Source organism: Molossus molossus, unplaced genomic scaffold (assembly GCF_014108415.1).
Source record: "Molossus molossus isolate mMolMol1 unplaced genomic scaffold, mMolMol1.p scaffold_m16_p_4, whole genome shotgun sequence".
In the NCBI taxonomy this organism is placed as follows: domain Eukaryota; kingdom Metazoa; phylum Chordata; class Mammalia; order Chiroptera; family Molossidae; genus Molossus; species Molossus molossus.
Genome location: NW_023425377.1, coordinates 67,708,562 through 67,733,473, shown reverse-complemented (window position 1 = coordinate 67,733,473; position 24,912 = coordinate 67,708,562). Strand labels below are relative to the sequence as shown.

Sequence of the window (24,912 nt, the reverse complement as noted above, 5' to 3'; positions counted from 1 at the left end):
GCATGGAGTGTAGACCAGAGCAACAGTGAAAGCCCGCAGGTGCCTCCCAGTGATCTGCTGCTGGGTCATCGGACTGGATGGAGAATTTCCAGTTGAGGACCAACTCCTAACTTGCTGTCGGATATTAAACAAAACCACCCTGTGCCTGAAGGACAGGAATCATCTTAAGAGTGAAATACTCATAATGTCTCAGAGGTCCTCTTCTGTTCCCCCTTACATAGAAACCAAGGCTCAATTGCCAAACAGTTTTATTTTTTAAATATCAAACAAGATTATCACACAGAAACGGCTATACTGCTGAACTAAGAAACTAAAGTGCTTGGATTTCCAGAGTACCACCTCCCTGCCTCTCTGGCAGACGTGCCCTGGACAAGTGGCACAGGATGTGCTTTCTTCCTGATGGTTTGCAGGAAGGTCCCGCTTGGGCTGGACACACAGCCTGCATGTGGATTCACAGTGCACATGGCCTGTCAGCACCTGAGAGGAGCAGGCTGCCGGCCTCTCCCCGACTTTCCCTTTGGGTGCCCTCCTCAATGAAATACCACCGGTGGGGGGCCATGGGGCCCTGGGCCTCTTCCCAGACCTCCTGGTTGATTAAGGCTGCCTCTTTACTTACTCCAGCAGAAAGTTCCAGCACCTGGGCAAAGCTCCTGTAGGAATAAGAGGAGGGATGATGCCTTTTTGCCCTTTGTGCCCGAAGGCCCAACGAAACAAAAGTGCCTCCACCTTTGCCACAGTGGCAGCGTGAGGCAGCGGGTTCGGGCTGAATCCTCCCGAGTACTCATGGGAAAGTGCATGTCAATAAGTTGTCTGAACAGAACTCAAACAGGGAAGCCCCCCAAAACAGGACTAGGCGGGCGTGAAAGAAAAGATTCACTTGTCCAAGATTTAGGGAGAATCAATGCCATGTGAGGAGACAGAGCTGTGAACGGGACAGCATCCTAGGCCGCCCTAGAAGTAAACGGTAGTGGGCAAACGGGTACTAAACAGACATGTTTAACCACTCAAACCCATGACCCTTGCAATCCAGAATGCTTTGGCGCGTCCTGATTTCATCCTGGGGCACATGTAGAAGCAGGTAACTCCACAGTGGGTGGCATTTGTTTTTCATGAGCACCTTTCAAATATTTTAAGCATCACAGGAAGTATGTTTAGCATTGTAAAGAAAAGGATTATTTTTGGAAGATGTGAAAGAAAGCCCTATGGTTAGAAATCCCCGAGACAGTAAGAGAAAGAAGCTGGGGTGGCGTTGAGGGACGGGCCATGGGCTACGCTGGACCTGGGGCTGGTGTCACGAGGGCACACGGTGAAACCCACCAAGCTGTACCACTACAATATGTGCTTTTTCTATATGTACTTATACTTCAATAACAAGTTCCAAAAAGATCGCCCCAAGCCCTTACCCTGGAAAACCATTTAAAACATGAACAGACTGATCCAAGGGTCCCTGCAGTGCTGTTGCTCTGAGGAAGTGAATGAGGAGTGATGCTATCACCCTTTTCTGTTTTGGCTGTTGGAGAACTCACCTGGGGTTTCAGTTGGGCTGAAGCTTCTTACCCCTCCCCCTCCCTGCATTGCTGGACCCCTGCAAATGCCAGAGCTGCCTTGCTCTCTGCACAGAGCAGCCACTAACGGCTCATCTCTGCGACAGGGGCTATTTCTTCTTCTTTAAATAAACTGCACACACACACAATTTTTTTGCTATCTTTTTCTTAAAATATTTTCTGAAATACCTTCGGAGCTCTAGATCCTTCTTTTGAGTCACTTCCTTGAGTTCACCCAGCAGGTCTAGTGCTTTCCCATTTTCTTCTGAACTGCAGACCCCAAGTTCTCCCAGCAGACGGCGTGTGGTCATCAATTCCCGCTGCAAATCATCTGGGGGGATGGGGAGGGGTCATCAGCCTGCTTCAAGGTGCCCCAAGCAACCCACACGTGAGCTAGGTGGCTGACTAGATTTTTGTTTCGCTAGAACGCTCTCATGTTATGAAGAGCTCAAAGGCAGAAGGAAGTCATGAAGAAAGACATCCATGCCCTCGTACCACCTCTGTGTCGCTTTCCCTAAGATCATGGCAGCCTGAGACCATAGGGTGTGTCCACCGTCCAGACAGACATCAGAATAGATCTGGAATGCCACTCCAGTGTCCCCAACAGAAACAAATGCAAAAGGTGAAGAAAGCCTGTGCTGTGAATAACTTAAAAAGAATCTTGTGGTTCTCTTCGTTCCAGCATCTCTGCACCTCCCACCCCAGTAGAGTGCTGCCTACAATGCACTGCGCCTCACCTGTTCTAGGAAAAGCAGCACCTCTCCACTCCTGGCACGTGTCCCGTCTACCAGCTACACATATACACACGTCACAGCCAAACTTATAACATTTTGGGAACCTTATAAGGGTTCTTACAAATATACATCCTTTCCCCTCAATGTGGTCTGAATTATCTCCTCCCAGAAAGACATGTTCAGGCCCTAATCTCAAGTATCTGTGAATATGACCTTGCTGTAAATGAGGTCTTTATAGATGTAACTGAGTTAGAATAAGGTTGTAGGGTAGGGCCTATTCCAATAACTGGTGCCTTTCTAAGAGCAAAATTTAGATACAGAGGTGCTCAAAGGACAAGGCCATGCAAAGACGAAGGCAGAGACTGCAGTGATGCTGCCGGGGGCCCAGGAAGGCCAAGGGTTGCTGGCAACACAAGAGGCTGTGAGAGAAGCCTGGGATGGATTCTCTTTCAGAGCCTCTAGGAGGAACCAACCATGCCCACACCTTGATTTTGGACTTTTGGCTCCTTGAGCTGAGAGGGAATAAGTTTCTGTTGTTTTAAGCTACCTGGTTTGTGGTATTTTGTTATAGTAGCCTAAGGAAACTCATACACTCCCTAATCCCAGCTCCTGTCAGTTATCTAAGGGACTTTTCTGAGATGGAGTCTAAGAGTTACAGATGTACCACTGATTGCTGTAACTTACAACAGGCTCATTTTCAAGATTCCATGTCAAGAAAAGAAATTAAAAAAAAAAAAAAAAAAAAGCCCAGCCAGTGTGGCTCAGTGGTTGAGCATCAACCCATGCACCAACAGGTCACTGGTTTGATTCCTGGTCAGGGCACATGCCCAGGTTGTGGGCCCGATCCCCAGTGGGAGGCATGCAGGAGGCGGCCAATCGATGTTCTCTCTCATTAATGTCCCTATCTCTCTCCCTCTCCCTTCCTCTCTCTCTAAAATTAATAAAGAAAAAAAATTAAAAAAAAAAAAAAAAAGATTCCATGTCAGATATATACTATTTCACATTGGAAAAGGCTTAATTTTATTAAAAATGGTCTTCGTCTGGAAGTTAATCAGTTATTGCTTAGGGCTGGGAGAGGGGTAGTGATGGGCAGTGACAGCTAATAGATACCGAGTTTCTTTTGAGGGAAACAAAAATGTGCTAAAATTAGATTGCAGCAATAGTGGCACATCCCTATGAATATACTAAAAAACAATGACTTGCCCTGGCTGGTTTGGCCCAGTGGTCAGAGGATCAGCCCCTCGAACTGAAGAGACTCAGGTTCGATTCCTGATAAAGGGCATGTACCTGAGTTGTAGGTTCGATTTCCTGTCCCGGTTGGGGTCATGCGGGAGGCAACCAATGTGTCTCTGTCACATCAATGGTTCTCTCTTTCTCTCCCTTCCTCAAATATCCTCAGGTGAGGATTAACAAAACAAAATTTAAAAAATAAATAATAAAAAATAAAAAACAGCTCAGCTGGTAACTCAGTGGTTGAGCATTGATCCATGGACCTAGAGGTCTCCGGTTCAAGTCCCAGTCAGGGCACATGCCCAGGTTTCAGGCTCGATCCCCAGTGGGGGGCATCCAGGAGGCATCCAATCGATGTGTCTCTCTCATGGAAGTTTCTATTTCTCCCTCTCCTTTCCTCTCTCTCTAAAAATTAGCAAAAACATATTTTTTAAAAAGTAAGTGTATTTAGCCCTGGCCGGTTTGGCTCAGCGGTTAGAGCGTCGGCCTGCGGTCCGGAGACCCGGGTTCGGTTCCCGCTAAGGGCGCGTACCTCGGTTGCAGTTTGTCCCCGGCCTTGGTCGGTTGTGCGGGTGGCAGCCACTCGATGTGTTCCTTTCACATCGATGTTTCTTTCTCTCTCTCTCTGTTCCTCTCTCTCCCTCCCACTCTACCTGAACAAAAAAATGGAAAGATGTCCTCGGGTGAGGATAAAAAAAAATAAAGAAATAAAAAAAAAAGTAAGTGTATTTAAAAAAAATAAAAAATAATGAATTGTACACTTTAAGTGGGCAAATTGTATGGTATCTGAATTATGTATCAATAAAACTGTTAAAAATGTGTTTTAAATCTCTGAGACTGCCAGTACAGCAACTGTTTGTGATTCTGAACTGCGTTTCTGCAAAGTTCTGTAGGGAAAGTCCACCTGATTTTAGGTGGCAATGTTTTACTACATCAGCCTCAAGCACAGCATATTTAAAAGCTCATGAAAGCTCTGTTTAGAAATAACCAAAATCAGCCTTGGCCGATTTTGCTCAGTGATCAGAGCATCAGCCTGCGGTCCAGAGAGACCCGGGTTCGGTTCCCGCTAAGGGCACGTACCTCGGTTGCAGTTTGTCCCCGGCCCTGGTTGGTTGTGCGGGTGGCAGCCACTCGATGTGTCCCTTTCACGTCGATGTTTCTCTCTCTCTCTCCCCCTCTCTCTCCCTCCCACTCTATCTGAACAAAAAATGGAAAAATGTCCTCGGGTGAGGATAAAAAAATATAAATTAAAAAAAAAAAGAAAAGAAAAGAAATAACCAAAATTACCCTGGCCAGTTTGGCTCAGAGGTTAGAGTGTCGGCCTGTGGACCGAAGAGTCGCGGGTTTGATTCCAGTCAAGGGCACATACCTCGGTTGCAGTTCAGTCCCTGGCCCTGGTCAGGGTTGTGCGGGAGGCAACCCATGTGTCTCTCTCATGTCGATGTTTCTCTCTCTCCTTCCCTTCCACTCTATCTGAAGATAAATGGAAAAATATCCTCAGGTGAGGATTAGAAATAACCAAAATCTAGGGCAAAACTTGCTTTGGGAGGACAGCTGTTCTAAAGAGAATTTTAATATCAAGCACAGTACTTTTCACACCTGCCAATTTCTTCAAGTGAAGGATCAGGTGGGACCCCTCTGCAGGAAAGGGACCCCTTGGCTCTGTGTAGAAGGCAGGACAGGGTGGGGGTCTGCAGCCCTATCACTGCCCCAGACAACAATGTACCTTTGTAGAGCCCCCTCCCAAGGCTGGAGGATTGCAGACCGTTCCCTAAGAATGCCTTTCAGCAGGGTGGGAAATCAATGGGTAAACCACAGACCTGGGTTTCAATTCCAGCATAGTCCTTACTTGGGGTGCCATGCTGGACACACCAGTCTTGCCAGCACCCTGCATCCTCTGTTATTTGAAGGCAGACATGACATCTACCTAAGAGGAGGCTTGTGAGGATGACACGAAGGAATAAAGGTACCAGCATGCAAGAAATGCCAACAGCCACTGGCAGTTCTTCCTGTTCCTTGCCCGGCAGATGCCGTTTCCTACCTAAGAACTGCTGCGCGTCTCCGTCTAGGTGAATCGATCTCACAGGCAGTTCGTGCCTCGTGGTGTCCAGGGCCGCTGCGAATGTCTTGTACTGCTCCTTAAAGCATTCAGACACAGCCTCATAGGGACTGAGCATCTCCATCTGCAGGCAGGAGGGAAAGGGGCCTATGAGACGAGACCCTGCAGTCACTGCCCTGAAGTTTCACAGATGGCACATGTGAGGTTAAGACACAGGCTGCTCTTTCAGGATCTCCTAGGGAATCCTCCGGGAGGCTCAGCGGGTGCAATCGGCTCTCCCGTCACTCCTGGCCACCCTCCTTGCCATGAACACACATCTGCCTTCCAGCACACTCCAAGGCTGGCTCTCAGTTGGGATCACAGTGCACCCAGGAAGACTGTGCCCTCCTGCTTTGGCACACTGAGCTGAAACGCCTACCCCACCTCAAGGCATCCCTGACAATCCCCTTTTCCCTCATACATGTTATGCAGGTCCTCACAGGGCATTGTAAGGGTTCATTATTTGTCATTTCTTTCCCTTGCACTCCATGAAGACAGTGACCCCATTCTCAGCCCACAGCCTGGTCACATGATGAACACATGCACCACTGGGTGTTACAGGCTGAACTGTGTCTTTTTAGCCCTGTAATTCCTGGTGATGTCCAAACCACCAACCCCTCAGTAGATGACCAGATTTGAACAGGGTCTTTACAGAGGAACTGAGCCTAGGTGAGGTCATTACAGTGGGCACTGATCAATATGCCTGTTGTCCTTATAAAAGGGGGAGATTTGGAGACAAACACGCACACAGGAAGAACACCACGTGAAGAGACACAGGCAGAAGACAGCCATTTACAAGTCAAGGGGAGAGACCTAAGACACATTCTTCCCTAACAGCCCTTGGAAGGAGCAAACTCTGCTGACGCCTTGATCTCGGCCTTCCAGCCTCCAGAACTGAGGACGAGTAAGTGTTAGCTGTTTAAGCTGCCCTGTCTATAGGGCTTTGTTATGGTAGCCCCAGGACAAGCATATACTGCAGGAGACGCCACAGCCCTGATCGGCCTTCCAGGTTCCAGGGGTTTGCTCCATGACTTCCTCGGCACGGACAGCTTTGTCTCAGCACTGGCCATATGGTGCCAACACTGTGCCTCCCACCAGCAGCGTGGTTCCCTGGGCAGACCTGAAACATGTCTTCCTGTCACTCAGCACAAGCTGTGGGTGCCTGAAGAATTGCGCATGTGTTTGCTGAAAGGGCAGTCCCTCTTGCAGATTGGTACTTAACATTACAGGCTCATCCTCTTATCAACTATCACATACCAACACCCGGTGGTGTCAAAAGCCAAGCACAGACTTAGACCCAGGCAAGGAGCAACAACCTCTGTAAATAATCCCTCCAAACATCACAATGACCCACTCAGGACACACAGCCCGGAGACTGTGGCTATGGCTGACCTGAGGGTTGAGGACATCCACCAGCTCCCGTTTCCTCTGACAGAGGAGAAGTTTGCGCTTCAGCTCATGGGCCTTTTTTAGGAGTGTCTCCTTCTCTCGGCACATCAGTAATAAATTCCTTTCTGCCTTTTCTTCAAAAGCTGCAAGACTATTTTCTATCTGTTAAGTGCAGAACAAGAGCTCAGGCTAGAGGGGACTCCATCTCTTGGCCGATAGAAGCCACCCTTCCACCCATGTCACACACGAATGCGGTTCCATGTTCACCTTCACGGCCAGTACAGTCAGGAGCAATGTTTGGGATTCCATCAATTCAGAGAGATCCTTAAGGAGAAGGAAAAAATATGTTGGGTTCCTAATGAACTGGTGTAAATCCAGCTCTCTCCCCTGGGAGGGAAAGAACCCTAATCCACATGTACTTTATTTAGTTCAGTAATTTGATAACTCGATACTGTATAACTTGCTGTTTTTATTATCTTGTTTAGTCTTCTTGGGCAGTCTGTGAGAAGGAGGAGGATGGTCTGGCCCCTCCCGGTGGTCAAGGGCCAGCTGGAGGGCTCCTGCCCACTCAGTGCCACTCGAACCTCCCACCCCAGTGAGACCACAGCCTGGACATCTTCCTGCTGGGGGACAGGGCCTGGCCTAGCACCTTCCCTAGCATGGCACCGCAAACAAGGTCCCAATCTCATTTTTCACATGATCCCATATTTGTATCTACTCCTGTACAGGTACTTGTAGAAATAAACTCTACAGCCCTGGCCAGTTTGGCTCAGCGGTTGAGCGTTGGCCTGTGGACCAGAGAGTCCCGGGTTTGGCACATACCACAAAAAAAGAAAGAAAAAAGAAACAAACTCTACAAATGATCTAAGAATGTGTATTGGTTTTTTGTCCTAAAGGCACTTTTTTTTTTAGCCTTACCTGAGGACAGAGGACATTTTTGCATTTACCTTAAGATAGAGCAGGAGGGCCCTGGCCGGTTTGGCTCAGCGGTTAGAGCGTCGGCCTGCGGTCTGGAGAGACCGGGGTTCGGTTCCCGCTAAGGGCATGTACCTCGGTTGCAGTTTGTCCCCGGCCCTGGTTGGCTGTGCGGGTGGCAGCCACTCGATGTGTCCCTTTCACGTCGATGTTTCTCTCGCTCTCTCTCTTCCTCTCTCTCCCTCCCACTCTATCTGTACAAAAAATGGAAAAATGTCCTCAGATGAGGATTAAAAAAAAAAAAAAAAAGATAGAGCAGGAGGGACAGAGGAAGAGAGAGAGAAACATCGGTGTGAGAAAGACACATCGACTGGCCGCCATCCACACGACCCCAACTGGGACTGGGGGCAAACTGCAATCGAGGTACATGCTCTTAGTGGGAAGCAAACCCGGGACTCTCTGGTCTGCAGGCCGACGCTCTAACCCAGTGATTCTCAACCTTCCTAATGCAGCGACCCTTTAATACAGTTCCTCATGCTGTATGTGGGCGTATCTGCATGTGAGTGGACCCACCTGGAGATGAATAGAGGAGCGGTGTCTCGGTTCCTAAGACCATCGAAAATATGTGTTTTCCGATCGCCTTAGGCAATCCCTGTGAAAGGGTCATTCGACCCCCAAAGGAGTCACAACCCACAGGTTAAGAACCGCTGCTCTAACCACTGACCCAAACCAGCTAGGGCCTAAAAGGCATGATCTTGGATCCCCAGGCTTCACATAGCACCTGGCACAGGGCAGGAGCTAAATCAGATTTATCCAAACCATTAGCAGTTTCCCTCTCATTTCAGATACTTACTGAGTCCTTTTCCTGCGAGGCAGAAAATGATGTCGACTCGGTTTTCTTTGACATTGTTTTTTCTAATTGTGGAGTCTTTCTGAGCATACTTTTGTCTAAGATCAAGGAAAGCATTTTTAAGGTGAGAAGAGCAAACTTAGAAAGCTTGCTGAGATGCACTGCAACCCCCAACTGGGAAAATAAGGGGTGGAATGAACAATTTACCGTTAATAGCTGAGAGGTCCAGATACGGTGGGGCGGTGCCGTGTCCATCCAGTAACGTGGACTGTAGGTCACCTTTGCTGAAGATGCCACTGCTCTCTGTGGGCCCAAGGAGAATCCTTTGAAGTCAACACAGTCACTAAGATGCCCTACACCTAAGCCAGGAAGCAGACAACATTTTTGGACAATACCACTTGCTTCCAAACCTAAGCCTGTTGCTAGGTAGAAAAGGCAGAAAAACCTTTGGAAATTTCCAGGCATCAACTTGAATATATTTTAAAGAAGAATTAGACAAGAGAGGGATTCTGTATAACCCAAAGATGCAAGTAAGTCTTTCTACTTAGTTCAAGAAAAGCTGCTGTGTTCACGATATGAGTCTAACACATGCCATGGCTCTTTCTTCAGCAGCTTTTGGACTGTTCCCTTTATCATTTAGCCCCTATTTAAAAATGTGAAATTAGCCCTGGCTGGTTTGGCTCAGCAGTTAGAGCGTCGGCCTGCGGTCCAGAGAGACCTGGGTTTGGTTCCCGCTAAGGGCACGTACCTCAGTTGCAGTTTGTCCCCGGCCCTGGTTGGTCGTGCGGGTGGCAGCCACTCAATGTGTCCCTTTCACGTCGATGTTTCTCTCTCCTCTCTCTCTCTCTCCCACTCTATCTGAACAAAAAATGGAAAAATGTCCTTGGGTGAGGATTTAAAAAAAAGTGAAATTATACCCTATACCATCTAAAATGGGCACTTGTGTACTGCATGCTTTAATTAAGTAAGGGCTCCAGAGGACAGCAAAATGAACAGGTGGTATGACAATGCACTCTATCATATTAGGAACTAAAACAGAAAACAATTACATGAACAACTATGCAGTTGAGAAAATGAATATGTGGAAATAAAAAGAGCAAAGTCACAACAATGTGTAGGGCAAGGTAGCATTTGTGTTAAAATCTTTTAAAAATTCTAAATAGACAAAAATATATCAAGAGTAGCTGCCTCCTGGGTGGGAAGCTGGGAATTTGAGGTGGGAGATGGTGACTTTTTATTGCTACGGCTTCTGCACAGGTTAAATGTTTTGTCATCTGCATGTACAGTACTTCCATTAAGAAATGTACTTTCCTATAAAGTCATATAATGGAATTCGAAAAGTAGTCCTCTAAATCATAGTTATGCGTGAACTATGGTTTCTTAGCCTTGGCACTACTGACATTTGGGGCTGGATAATTTTGTGCTGTGGGGTTGTCCTGTGCACTACAGGGTGTTGAACATCCTTAGCCTCCACCCATTACATGCAAGTAGCATAGCTCCGCCCTCATTCACAACAACTAAAAATGTCTCCAGATATTGTCCAGTGTTCCCTAGGGGTGAGAATTGCCCCCAGGTGAGAACCCTGATTTTGAAATGTGACACTACCAGTTTCTGACCCCTCAGGCCATGCCAGTTTTCTCAGCTTTATGCATGGTGCTCAACTAATTGCAAGAGAAAACACTAGAAGGTGGTGCCTACTTCTCAATCATGTCTGGATCAAGGAATAGTGCAAATTCTGACAAACATCTAAATCAGTATCAGCTTACTTACAGCTTGCAGGCCAAACCCAGTCCACTTTCTCTGTTTGTTAACAGTTTTACTGGGACACAGACATGCCCATTTGTGTATATATGGTCTGTGGTTCCTTTCATGCTACAAATGGCAGAGTAGAGTCTTTGTGCCAGAGAGTATTTGTCCTGCAGAGCCTAAACAATTTACTGTCTGGCTCAGAAAAGGTTTGCTGACCCTTGATCTGAATAATAAGGTAGAAAATAAAAGTTGTAAGAGAATATATTTAATTTTTTCCTGAGACTCAAAGCTATTGCCATTTTGAACAAAGAAGTGAGGGCTGAGAAATAGTTTTGCTCTTTGTGAACTGCTCTCATGCAAAAGAAGAGTTGTCCCACCTTGCTATAGAGATGGGCACGTAAGGCACTGGACAAACTGCTATAGTGGGAGCGGCCTTTCCAGACTTCTACATGAACACGCTGACCAGAACTATACCAAACCCGCCAACAGTGATGGTCTGAACAGCAGATTGCGAGGGAACTTCCCCCTCCTGGTCTAAATTTTCCTTTATTTTCTTTTTAAATAATGAACACATGCCACATCTATAATCAGCAAAACTGAAAGCTTTTAGATGAAAGATATTGGGAGACCATTACAAGGAAGACCCTACCCAAGGCAGTGAGAGGCAGGAGGCTGAGGCCTCACACCTTTTCTAGTCCTGGTCTTGGAGCTCTGGCAGGAAATATTCACATGATTAAGGAACTGTTGTCACAAGAAAGAGCCATGTTGGCAACCTGGCTTTTCTCTGGGGCACACAGGAAGGAAGTGACCACCCCCACCCCCCTGCCATCCCCTTTCAGCTCCCCGACCTGCCCCAAATCTGTCCTTACACTTTTCCCAGCTCTTTCTTATGATGATTCCAAGAAAGAAAAGAGGTAATTTTAATTTAGCTTGAAAACATAATTCACCACAACGCTCATTACTTCCCGAGCTCCACAGTTGTTTTACACACTCCCTCCAGCGTTACAGACCTTTGCTCTTCTGGAGTGAGTTAGGTTTCCTTCCACCTTCAGATATCTTCCCACTGGTCTTTAAAGCATCTGTTGCAGGAGCCTGTTAGGGAACACATGACAGTCAGGGAACAAGATACCTCCCGTTCATGAGATGCTTTATGGTCTGCACCTGCTCTTACTTTGAAGCAAGGGACAGAACTAAGGAGTGCTGACATTTAATTTCATAAATACAGGACAAACTAATTTTGCCAAAAAGGATATCCTCACATGCATAGAACATAGGAAACTACCAAAATGTTTGCCAGTGATTATCTCCAACATGGCAGATTACAGATGACTGGTTTTCTGTATACTTTTTAGTATTTGCCAGTTTTATAAACAGACTATATTATTTTGGTCCTCAGGAAAAACAAAGATTTTGTACAGGTATTAATCTTCAAAACTTACAAAAAGGCAAACGACACATGGAGCTAGCAAGCCATTGTAATATAACATAAAAGAAAAAAGAAACCTTTAAAGAGTGAACATACTTCAATGCACAGAGACCACAACTATTCAACCTTGCCTTAGTATAAGAAATAAAAGGCAAACAGGCAGTAAAGGAAAAAGTAAAATTCATCTTTCAGACATGATTCTGTGTTTTTTTTAAATATATTTTTATTGATATTTTTAGAGAGAGAGGGAGATAGAAACATCCATGTGAGAGAGAAATATCAATCGGCTGCCTCCTGCACACCCCCAACTGGAGATCAAGCCCACAACCCTGGCATGTGCCCTGATCAGGAATTGAATAGGGACCTCTCAGTCCATGGGACAATGCACCATCCACTAAGCCACACTGGTGTGGTGGCAATTAGTTTTTGACACAGGTGATGAGACAATAAATGGGGAAAGTCATTTCAACAAATGGTACTGTAATATGAGAACATCCATACACTTAAAAATGAACTTCCTTTCCAACATTGCACCAGATATAATGGATCACAGATCTTAATTATTATTTTTTTAACCCTCACCCAAGGACATTTTTCTATTTATCATCAGACAGAGTGGGAGGGAGAGAGAGAGAGGGAAACATCAATGTGAGTTGCCTCTCACATGACACAACCAGGACCAGGGACGAACCACAACCGAGGTACATGCCCTTGACCAGAATCAACCCTGAGACTCATTGGTCCACGGGCCGACAATCCAACTGCTGAGCCAAACCGTCCAGAGCTGGATCACAGATCTTAATGCAAAACTATAAAACTCCTAAAAGAAAATATGGAAGAGTCTTTTTGATCTTGGGTTAGGTAAAGATTTCCTTTTCTTTCTTTCTTTCTTTCTTTCTTTTTTTTTTCTGGTACGTGCCCCTAGCAGGAACCGAACCCAGGACTCTCTGGTCCACAGGCCGATGCTCAACTGCCGAGCCAAACTGGCCAGGGCTAGGCAAAGATTTCTTAGGTAAGACACCAAAAATATAATCCATAAATGCAAAATCAATAACTTGGACTTCATCAAAATCAAGAATTTCTGCTCCTCATAAGACACTTAGGAAAATGAAGCCACAAAAGACAAGCCATACCCTGGCCGGATAGCTCAGCTGGTTAAAGCATCATCCCAATATACCAAGGTTATGAGTTCAATCCCAAATCAAGGCACATGCAAGAATCAACCAATGAGTGCATAAATGGGTGGAACAATAAATCAAATATATTTCTCTCCCTCATCAATAAATAAATTTTAATTAAAAAAATAGGACAAGCCACAGAGTGGGAGAAAATATTTGCAAATCACTATACAGGGTTGACATCCAAGATGTAGAAAGAGCTCTCAAAACTCCTTAATGGAAAAACAAACAACCAAATTAAAAAAGGGGTCAAATTCTAATGGACAAATCACCACAGGTATAAGAATGGACAATAAGTCCATGAAAAGATGCTCAATATCATAAATTGTTATTGAAATGCAATTAAAACCATCATGAGATACTACTTCACACCCACTAGAATGGCTTCAATCTTACAGTACTGACTGGAACCCTCTCTGGCTGGTGGGAATGTAAAATGGTTCAGCCACTTTGGACAATAGGCATTTTCTTACAGAGTCACACGCATGCTTACACTATAACCCAGTAAGTTCCCTCCTAGGAGAAATGATACTATGACCACACAGACTCCTGCACAGAAATGTTTAAGGTGGCTTTATTCAAAATCACCAGAAATTGGAAACAAACCAAATGTCCTTCACTGGCTGAGCACACTGTGGTCCATCCATACAATGGAATATTCTTTAGCCATCAGAAGGAACACTAGGTGTGACAGGCAACATGCTCTTTATGTGAAAGAAGGCAGATAAGAGAGGCTGCATCCTGTGTGACACTTTTTAAATGACCTACGGAAAAGCCAAAGCTACAGGGACAGAAAATAGATCAGGGCTGCCTGGGGCCAGCTCCATCACAGCTGCACAAGGGGATTTTGGGAGACGACAGACTGTTCTGCATCTTGATTGTGGTGGGTCTGTGACTGGATGTGTTTGTCAAAATTCACAGAACTGGATGCTGACAAGAGTATCACTTACTCTATGTACATTATATAGTGGGTCCTCAAATAACACTGTTTCATTACACAGTTGATGAGATGTCATAGGAACTTTACTCTTGTTTACATCAATTGGCCTACGGTAAAACTGGTTTCATTACACATCGTTTCACCACAGTTCCAAGAACCTATTGACGACATTAAATGAGGACTTCTATACCTTAATTTAAAACATGTAAAAAAAGAAAATAAGGAAGCTCTTCAAGATCTAAAATACTACATGCAGCAAGTAGACACACGGGGGCGCTGTAACCAAGTCTACAAGGCAACATTACAATTATGAAGTGGGCTGTGATCCTTTGTTGAGCATCACTTCAATACTGTAAACCACGGATTCTGAGTGATGTATCAATGCAGGTTCATGACTGTAAATATGCACCCCTCTGGTACAGGATGCTGATAGTGGGGGAGGCTGCACATGTATGCAGTGGGGAGGTAAGTACATGGGAAATCTCTGTACCTTCTACTTAATTTTGCTGTGAACCTAAAACTGCTCTTAAAAAAATAAAGTCCAAAGAAGATGTACTAAATATAGACAATGGAATACCACTTAGCCATAAGAAAAGATGAAATACTGCCATTTGCAACAACATGGATAGCATAATAGCTAAGCGAAATAAGTCAATCATAAAAAGCTAAGAACCATGACTTCACTCATGTGGGATATAAAACTGAACCTCATAGATGCTAACCACAGTGTAGTAGTTACCAGAGGGAAGGGATGGGGTGGGGAAGGTAAAGAGGCCAAATATATGGTGACGGAAGATGGTCTGACTTTGGCTGGTGGGCACACAATGTAGGATACAGACCTTGTATCACAGATCTGTGAAACAAGATCTGTACACTTGAAACCTATATGATCCTATTAAACAATGTCACCCTCAATAAGTTTAATTTTTTTAAAAAGTCCATTAAAAAAAAAATCACTCCAAGAAGTATATGAAACAGTTTGTGCAAAGCTATCCTTTTTCTTCAGGCTGGACCTTAAGTCACATTTTTAAGAACCCGCAATCCACCCTATACAGATTAAAAAAGATAGTAGAAATGCCCTGGCCAGTTTGGCTCAGCGGTTAGAACGCCAGCCAGCTGACCAAAGAATCTCAGGTTCAATTCCGGTCAAGGGCACGTGCTTTGGTTGCGGTTTGGTCCCCCTGGTCGGGGTCGTGTGGGAGGCAACCAGTCAATGTCTCTGTCTCTGTCTCTGTCTCTCTCTCTGTCCCTCTTTGTCTCCCCCCCTTCCTTCTTCCCTCCCACTCTGTCTAAAAATAAGTGGAAAAATATCCTCGGGTGAGGATTAAGAAAGAAAAAAAAAGATAGTGGAAATGAATATTTAACTAAGTTTTACCATAAACAATTATTGGGAAAATAGAGGGATAACACGACCTTCACCTCAACACATTCGCAGTAGGAACACACTGAAACAAAATATGTAATTGGGTAACACACTGATTGTTTTCATTAAACATCATACAAAGTATGTTCTCATGTTGTTAAGTGTTCCATGCCATCATTTGCAATGATTTCATTATTTTCAAGGTAGTTCATGAAACTCTTCCTCTACTACTGGTGTTTCAGGTACATTATTTTCCCCACAGTTGTCTATAACTCTGCAGGTATTTTTTAAATACCAGCTAAGGCCAGGAACTGTATGCTGGACACTTACTAGAGCTGCTTTCAGAACAGAATCCAAAAGGAATGATGGGGTTGAAAAGCAGAACAATTTTAGGTTTCAACAGAGATCATGGCTTTGCAAAAGGAATTCTCAAAGACACTGGCCACTCACAACAGAGACACATGACTCAGTATGAAGGGCACAATGACCTCAAAGGCAAGTGGGCAAAATCCGCAAAATGCTGCCTTTGGAACCAGGCTGTCTGGCTTGATAACTTGTGTCAGAATCCTAAATTCATCAGAACTCCCATTAGAACTGCTTCATACAGTATGTGTTACCTTTTTGGTGGTTTTCTTCTCATACTGCAGATATCGGGATTCGACCACTTTTCCACCTGTGGGGGACACACTGTTGGTTTATAACAAAACTACAATAGTGGTACGTGAAGACCCAGCATGCATGAGGATCCATATCCCTCCCCCAGAGCCAGGTGCTATCAGCCCTCCCTGCTCAAAAGCAGAAATGGGGGAGCTGATCCCCCTTGCTCCTCTCAGACCCTGTTCTTCAGTACCCTCAAGTATGTTTGGGACACCTAATATGTGCAAGAACATTTATGGGACACCTACTGTATGCAAAAACATGTTTGAGACACCTACTATATACCGGTCCCTGGGCTTGAGACAAAGCCACAGAGATCCACAGGAGCAGAAAGAAGACTCAGGGGCAGGGTAGGGAAAGGAAGACAAACCTACCACAAAGGGCCATCTGTTTGCCCTTTGTGGTCGTGACCCCAATCGCCCCTTCTCCCAGTATCTCTGGCCCACTCATGGTACCACCTTTCATATACCCTCACCCCACCTCTCCTAGATCAGGACCACTCTCCCCTGGACACATTCAGCACCAAGGCCCTTCTCAGACACAGCATATCCCTGTGAAAGCCCAGCACAGGTCCTCTTCCACACCTGCCCCTTGGGCACTGAACATGGATAGAGGAAACCCCACATGTCCTCCCAACATCCAGGGGCTCCGCTGCAACCCCAGTAATCACTCACAGTTATTTGTTCTGTCCCCCACTCCCTCTCCCGGACCCTCCCTCATACCTTCTCCTCCGGGCCCATCCCTCTGGTCAGCTGGGGATCACTAGGAAGATAGCAGCGGCCCAGAAGACCCTCCTGTCTTGGCATCCAGCCACCTCCCAACCTCAGGGCAGCATCCTGGTCCCACCATGTGGAGGGACCTCTGCTCCTGGGTAAAGAGAATCCCCACTCTTGTTGTTAGAGCCCAGCCCCCACCCCATAAGGAAACGGCCCTGACAACCCGTCTCCTCCTCACCCCCATACTTCTCCTGCTCCTCTCCACAGGTCACACTGTTAATCTCCCCCAATCCAGCCCCTTGGGCTCACCCTCACTTCTCTGCCTCCCCTTGACAATGCTGGTTCCTTCTCCCCTCCTCCCTCTCCCCTTGAATCCCCCCACACACCTTGAATCTCACATCCACCACTGCACAGAAGAAATTCATTTCAGCAAGACCTCCCTGTTCCAAAACCCATCAGCCATTCTTAGTCCTCATCCAGAGCTATTGGCAGCACTGAGCACAGTGCTTGCTCTCATGCCCCCTCCTCTTGAAATAACCTATGGCCTCCTGGCCCGCTGACCCCTGGTGGCTGACAACAGGCTGTCTTGCAGATCCACCAGCTGGTGAAGCCAGAGTGTCTCTAGGCATCCTTCTGACCTAGTCACCTCCCTGCTCCCCTCACTCACTCCGTTCCCTTTTGCTGTTCTCCAAAAGAACCAATGGGCTGCTCCTGCGCCTGCCCCCCTCCCAGCTCTGCTAAGCCCAGCACCTCTCTTAGACCCTGCTGTTTTACCCACAGCATCTGGTATCATCCTCTGCACCCTGGGTCTCCTTACTTCTCCACTGGTTACACTGCTCATGTCCCAGACAGCCAGCTCCCCGAGGGCAGGAACTTATGTCTGTTTGGCTTACTGCTGTATTCCACCACCCTGCAGGGAGTAGGTGCTCAACAATGATCAAATGCATGATTCTGCACTTTTTTCTAGGTGCCTCTAGAGCTCAGGGTGCCGTTTTACTGAAGAGACCGAGGGTAAGTGATACGGTCAATGTCACACAGCTCGCCAGTTCAGTTCAGCAAGACTGATTTCTACCATATCTTCACACCAGGATTTGTAGCTGCCACCCATAGTTAACGGGGAGCCTGGTGTGAGCCATGGAGGTAGAGGTCACCCTGAGCATGTCGCAGGCAGGGAAGAGCTGTGCCTACAGGGTGAGTGGGCTCAGATAACCAGGAAGGAGGTACCTAAGGTCAAGGCTAGGACCAGGCAGGGTCTGGGGAAGAGAACCAAGCCCAAGGGTCTGCCACTGGACATGAGGGATTGGGGCAAAGGATATCCCTGGTTCCAAGCAGGTGTGGCCAACCTGTGTTGGGTCTTCCTAATACCATTAGCAAAGGGTGTTGCACATCTAGGAAAAATCTGAGGCTCTGGGTTCCTTGAACAGTTGAAAGCAATTTCAAGTTTCTGGAAAACTATAATGCACCTGTTTGTTTTATTTATTTTTTTATCCTCATCCAAGGACATTTTTGCATTTATCTTCAGATAGAGTGGGAGTGAGAGAGGGAGGATGAGAAAGAGAAACATCGATGTGAGAGAGACACATCGAGTGGTTGCCACCCACACGACCCCAACCGGGGCCGGGAACAAATTGCAATCGAGGTATGTGCCCTTAGCGGGAAGGGAACCTGGGACTCTCTGGTCTGCAGGTCGACGCTCTAACCGCTGAGCCAAACCGGCCAGGGCGCACCTGTTTGTTTTAAAAGGTGGTGGGTTTTCCACAGTGGCAATGTTACAGTGAAGGATATAATTTGTGTTCTAGAACCAGACCGCATATAAACAGAAGAGATGTTACAGACAAGATCCTGCTCGAAGTTCTCTGAGACACACACAACCACAGAGCACACTTTAAGAAAATACTCCATTGCCCTGGCCGGTTTGGCTCGGCGGTTAGAGCATCAGCCTGCAGTCCCTGAGAGACCCGGGTTCATTCCCGCTAAGGGCGCGTACCTCGGTTGCAGTTTGTCCCCGGCCCCGGTCGGTTGTGCGGGTGGCAGCCACTCGATGTGTTCCTTTCACATCGATGTTTCTTTCTCTCTCTGTTCCTCTCTCTCCCTCCCACTCTACCTGAACAAAAAATGGAAAAATGTCCTCGGGTGAGGATAAAAAAAAGAAAATACTCCATTTCAGAGGCTTGAGCTTCAACATAGGAGATCCTCAGGAGTCAAAGGGCCAAGAGTCAAGGGGCACTGTTCACAGTGATCGCAACCCTCGGGTGGACATGGGACATGGGAGCACCCCCAAGGGACTGGTACACTTTCAGAGAGGAGACTTAGGAAACTTTGATGTTTGATAATGAATTCAGTTCACACCCTCTTCACCATGCTTCTAGGTGACGAATCCTGGGCATAGACCAAAATGACCCGTCTGGCCCTGCCACAACTCTGGCTGCAGGCAGGGTTGGGTGACCAGACTAGAAAGTTCTCAAGATGTGACCAGAGGAAGGTAAAGTTGTAGCTCCCCTGCTCTGCTCTGTTTTTTTATCTCCCTCAGAAGCACCTACTAGAAAACAAAATCACTTTTTATTTTATGGGATCACAGGGTAGATTTTAACTTGACTCACCTTGTGTTCGTTTTCCTTTCGGCTTAGGGCCACTAGGAGTACTGGGACCCCCGGCAGAAGTCATCCTAAAAGAGGCGGGGGGGTCTTGTTAATGTAGTTGACAAGCTCAGGGAAGCCAATGAACCCAGGTTTCTCTGCGAAGCTGAGCCACCTTGACAGGAAGATGGACATGAAGTCTCTTAACCTGGGGTGACACAGAGTAGCTCCACAGGGCAGAAGAGCAAGCATTTATGCCAAGCCTCAAAGACCTCAACTTAAGTCACGAGTTCATTAATTCAGCAGGTGGTTACATGCCTGCTGTTTGCCACTGGGGATACAGAGTGAGCGAGATAGAGCTCCTTTCATGAGAGGGAAGAACAGCATTTTTCTGTTGGGCAAATGTGAAGGCACCCAAGACAGGTAAAGGGGTGGGGGAGGCAAGCAATACAGCACCTTTGGCTCAGGTATATGGGGAAGGACATTCTAAGATAGGGGTCAGCGAGACCAAGGGCACAAGGGAGGGCAGAGGAGAATGAAGTGAAAATAGGAATTGATCAGCCCTATGGCTTAACTGGAGAACAATGGCAGGGGTCAGTATCAGGAGAAGAGCATGCTAGGCCAGTCTGGCAGTTCTGAATGCCCAACTAAGGGCTCAGTCCTATAGCCCAGGAGGTGGCAACCTTTCTCTGTAAAGGGTCAAATGGTAAATATTTTCAGCTCTGAGGGCCATGTGCTCGCAATAACTACTACTCAACCTTGCACAAGAACACAAAGCAGCCATGGGTAATGCAGAAAAAAATGGGTGTGGCTATGTCCAAATAAAACTGTATTTATATACAGTGACACTTGAAGTTCATATAATTTTCATGTGTCCAAAACATTCTTCTTCTATTGATGTTTTTAAACAACTATTTAAGAATGTACAAACCACACTGGCCGGTTTGGCTCAGCTGTTAGAGTGTCGGCCTGCGGACCAGAGAGTCCCAGGTTCGGTTCCTGCTAAGGGCACGTACCTTGGTTGCAGTTTGTCTCTGGCCCTGGCTGGGGTCGCGTAGGTGGCAGCCACCAGATGTGTCTCTCTCACATAGATGTTTCTCTCTCTCTCTTCCTCCCCCTCTCCCTCTGTCTGAAGATACGTGCAAAAATGTTGAGTGAGGATTAAAAAAAAGAATGTACAAAACATTCTCAGCTTGCCAGCTGTACAGAAAAGGGGCATTCTGGCTTTCGCCCATAGGCCATAGGAAACAAACACTGTCACAGCCATGTTCAGTAAGACTACTGGCAGCCAGGAAGAAGACATGATTGAAGGTTCTGGAAGGACAGGGACCAGGTCTATTCCTTACCCTTCTACAGTGCCTATGTATTCATCTGCTCAAGCTCCCATCACAAAATATAAGACTGGGAGGCTTAAATAGCAGACTTTTTTTTTAATCCTCACCCAAGGGTATGTTCTTTACTGATTTTATTTATTTATTTATTTAATTTGTTTATTTTCTGTTTTTTTTACTGACTTTAGAGAGAGAAGAAGGGAGAGGAAAAGAGAGAAGCATCAATCAGCCGCCTCCTATGGTACTGAACCAGAAACCTGGATATGTGCCTTGACCAGGGATCAAACCCATGACTTTTAGGTGTACAGGATGACACGCCAACCAACTGAATCACACCAGCCAGAGCAAACAGCAGACATTTATTTCTCACAGTTCTGGTGGCTGGAAGACCAAGATCAAGGTGCAGGCAAGGTAGGTGGCCACTGAGAAAGGGAGAGGGAGTGAAGGGAGGGAAAGAGGGAGAGCTAGAACATGCAAGCAAGCTCTCTGGTATTCCTTCTTATAAGGATATCAATTCTTTCAGATCAGGGCCCCACTCTTATGGCCTCACTTAACCTTCATTTCTTCCATAGAGGCTATATTTCCAAATACAATCATATGAGGGCTTAAGGCTTTGACATATGAATGGGAGGTGGGGCATAAACATTCAGTCCATAACAGCCTGGCAGACAGGAGGCACTTGGTAAATACTTGTCATACAAATAACTTAGGAGTACTCACTCAAGGGCAATTTTGACCCCTAGGAGACATCTGTGATTGTCACAAGAGAGGGGAATGTTAAGTGGCATAATGGGTCAAGGACAGAGATGCTGCTTAACACCTTATAATGCATAGTAATCACAGATTGAGCCCCAGACATATACATTGTTATGGTTGAGAGCCCTTGGCATGATGAATAGGTGATGGGGCATGAAACTGAAGATACTGAGAACTTAGAAGGCTGTTGCACAACTCCTACCAAAAATAACAAATCAAGAGAGAAATTCAATGAGACATCACCCTACACCTGTTAGAACAGCTATTATGGTCTTGGCCCATTTGGCTTAGCAGTTAGCGCATAGGCTCGAGGACCAAAGAGTCAAGGGTTCAATTCCCAGTCAAGGGCATGTACCTTGGTTGCTAGTTCAATTCCTTGCCTCAGTCAGGGTGGTGCGGGAAGCAACCAATTGATATGTTTCTTTCACATGGATGTTTCTTTCTTTCTCTCTCTCTCACACCCCTTCCCTCCCACTCTTATCTTAAAAAAAAAATCAATGGAGCCCTGGCCAGTTTGGCTCAGCGGTTAGAGCGTCGGCCTGCAGTCCGGAGAGTCCCGGGTTCGGTTCCCGCTAAGGGCGCGTACCTCGGTTGCAATTTGTCCCCGGCCCTGGTTGGTCGTGCGGGTGGCAGCCACTCGATGTGTCCCTTCACGTCGATGTTTCTCTCTCTCTCTCCCTTCCTCTCTCTCCCTCCCACTCTATCTATACAAAAAATGGAAAAAAAATATCCTCGGGTGAGGATAAAAAAAAAAAAAAAAATCAATGGAAAAATTTCCTCGGGTGAGGATTAACAAAAAATGTAAAAAAAAGAATAGCTATTAAAGTAACAAGTGTTGAAGAGGATGTGAAGAAGATGGAACCCTTAGTGGGAATGTAAATTGGTGCAGCCACTGTGGAAAACAATATGGAGGTTCCTCAAAAAAACTAAAAATAGAACTACCATATGATCCAGCAATCCTACTACTGGGTATTTATCCAAATACAAATGAAAACACTTAACTTTAAAAGATATATGCTCCCGTGTTCATTGCAACATTATTTACAATAGCCAAGACAAGGTGTCCATCAGCTGATTAAAAAACATAATTTTATATATATAAATCACTATGCTGAGATAAGTCAAACTGAAAGACAAATACTGCAAAACCTCACTTATATGTGGAATTACAAAACACTGAATCATAGATACAGAAAACAGAATGGTGGTTACCAGAGGCGGGGTTGGGAGGGCATGAAATGAGTGAAGAACGTTAAAAGGTGTAAAAGTTATAAATAAGCGTTGGGGATGTAATGTACAACATGGTGACTACAGGTTATAATACTATGTTGCATATCTGAAGGTTGCCGAGAGTAAATTTTAAAAGTTCTCATAAGAAAAAAATTTTTACATAGTGACATGTTAACTGGACTGTGATCGTGTCACAATATACAGAAATATTAAATCATTGTATTACACACCTGAAACTAACATAATGTTATGTCAATTATATCTCAATTTAAAAAGAAAAACAAAATAACAAAGCCTAAATATTATTTGGCCCTAAAAAGGAATGAAGTACTGATGCATGCTAAAACGATGAACTTCAAAAAACATGGTGCTGAGCAAAAGAAACCAGACACAAAAGGCCATATAGTATTATGATTCCATTTACATGAAATGTCCAGAACAGGCAAATTCACAGAGGCAGAAAGCTGACTGGTGGTTGCCAGGAGCAGACTGGGGTAGATGAAGAATGGGGAGTGAGTGCTAATTGACACAGGGTTTCCTTCTGAGCTGAAGAAGATACTCTAGAACAGAGGTGGTGGTTGCACAACATTGTGAATGTCTTCATGCCATGTGGAATTGCTCACTTTACAATGGCTAATCTGATGTCCTATGCATTTTGCCTCAATTTGAAAAAAGAAAGAATGAAGCCTGACATAACAGATGAGGGAACAGTGAGGTAGGAATGGCAGACAAGTCAGCTGTGGGATTTGGGAGAGACCAGAATCCCTCCCAGGTTTTCAGTCTGGGCAAATGGGAACAGAAGGGGACGCCAGAAACAGGAGACCAGTCATTCAGGAGGAGCAGGCTGAGGGGTCAGGCGCAGGCCTGGGCACTTTGACTCCTGTTGATGTCGAAGGCTCCACTAGTAACAGCAGTGGTGGTCACCTGCTCAGTTCACTGTAGCCACCTCCTGTGTAACTGGCTTGGGGAACCCCAAAGTGTGACCCAGGCCATAGTGGGAGGCACCTCCAACCCTACAAATACATAACTGTTGGCCTGCTTTATCCCTGTTTTCCGGACAAAGACAAGAGGTTTAAACAGGTCACCCCTAGTTAGTCTCAAGTGCTGGAAAGGGACAGAGCAAGGATTCCCTCGAGTCTAAGTCAGGGTCTGGAGCCAAACAAAATGAGCTCAGGCCAAACCTGCAGGGATCTGGGGTTGGGGTTGGGGGGTCAATACACTGTGCCAGCTTCAGGTACCATACCCGTATTGTACCTCAGAGAAGCTAATATCAATTTCACAGTTAGGACAAAGGGCTGTGGAGGAAACAGAAGTTATTTCAGGGGCCTATTAAATTTTCATTCTCATTGGCACAATAAACAGCCGAATGTACAAAAACACAGCCCTGAAATCACGCCTGGCACTGAGTATTCTAAGTCTTTCTTGTTCTTGCTGTGTGACTCTGGGCAAATAACCTGCCCTCCCTGAGCCTCCATCATCTCATCTGTAAATGAGGAGCATAAAAAAAGGCGCGTGGGAAGATTAAAGGAAATACTTTAGTGGCCCAGCACTTGTCCACTACAAAGTGATCATTCTAACAGCGACAGATCACATTTACCGGTCAGGCACGTTCTAAGGGCTTTGAAGGCTCACGTGAGGTCTACAGCTTGAGCCGTGAGGTCATCAGCCCCATTTCGCAGCGGAGGAAGCAAGGCATAGAGAGTTTAAGTCACTTACCGAAGATGACCCCGGATCGAAGGGGGAGACCTTGGACTTGAACCCGCGGTCTAGTCAAGTGCCTAATTTCCGAGCATGCGCAAAGGTTTCACCCAGGGGCTTCCCAGAGCCTGCGCATCCTTGGTAGTTCCTAGAGGGTTCGGGTTCAAACTCACCCCGAGGACTCCCGTCTCCCAACTCTGCTGCCTCCTGCCCCCAGCCGTAGTTCCCTCCGGCAACCACAAAATCCAGATCAGCAGTGTCTCAACTCACCCAGATCCGCGCCCCGAGGAATCCGCCATTTTCCCGCCTTCAACTCAAAGGCTGACTCTTCAAGTTTCCTCGCCCCGGGCTTGCAGGAGGGGTGACCGAGGGCAGCAGGGAGAATAGATGCAGACGGAGCACGCAACCCCCGCGCGCGCGCCTCTCAGTCCTCCCCCACACTTGGTTTCGCTCACCAGTGCAGGAGGCAGGGGCCCGGGCCCATTCAGGGAAGGGGTTTATGGCGCCCCGCCCCGTGGCGCGCTTACGTCAC

General features: G+C 46.3%; 1 protein-coding gene across 1 annotated transcript; it reads right to left on the bottom strand.

Annotated features, from left to right (window-relative positions):
• Nucleotides 1-284: 284 nt before the first annotated feature.
• Nucleotides 285-24,850, bottom strand: HAUS8 (HAUS augmin like complex subunit 8). Its single transcript, XM_036240533.1, has 11 exons — nt 24,651-24,850; nt 19,390-19,454; nt 16,034-16,089; nt 11,520-11,601; nt 8,968-9,063; nt 8,764-8,858; nt 7,263-7,319; nt 6,999-7,157; nt 5,550-5,691; nt 1,734-1,875; nt 285-650 (listed from the first exon to the last, which is right to left on the bottom strand). Exons 1-11 carry the CDS (start codon nt 24,677-24,679, stop codon nt 452-454), a joined length of 1,122 nt encoding a protein of 373 aa, XP_036096426.1. The 5' UTR covers nt 24,680-24,850; the 3' UTR covers nt 285-451.
• Nucleotides 24,851-24,912: the final 62 nt, after the last annotated feature.

What these genes read in the sequence shown, in the direction of transcription:
- HAUS8 (XM_036240533.1), bottom strand. Translation starts at nt 24,679, where the DNA reads ATGGCGGATTCCTCGGGGCGCGGATCTGG. An exon ending in TGACTGTACTGGCCGTGAAG is followed by an intron (nt 7,158 to 7,262) that starts GTGAACATGGAA and finishes TGCACTTAACAG; the next exon opens with ATAGAAAATAGTCTTGCAGC. An exon ending in AGACGCGCAGCAGTTCTTAG is followed by an intron (nt 1,876 to 5,549) that starts GTAGGAAACGGC and finishes CCATCCCCCCAG; the next exon opens with ATGATTTGCAGCGGGAATTG.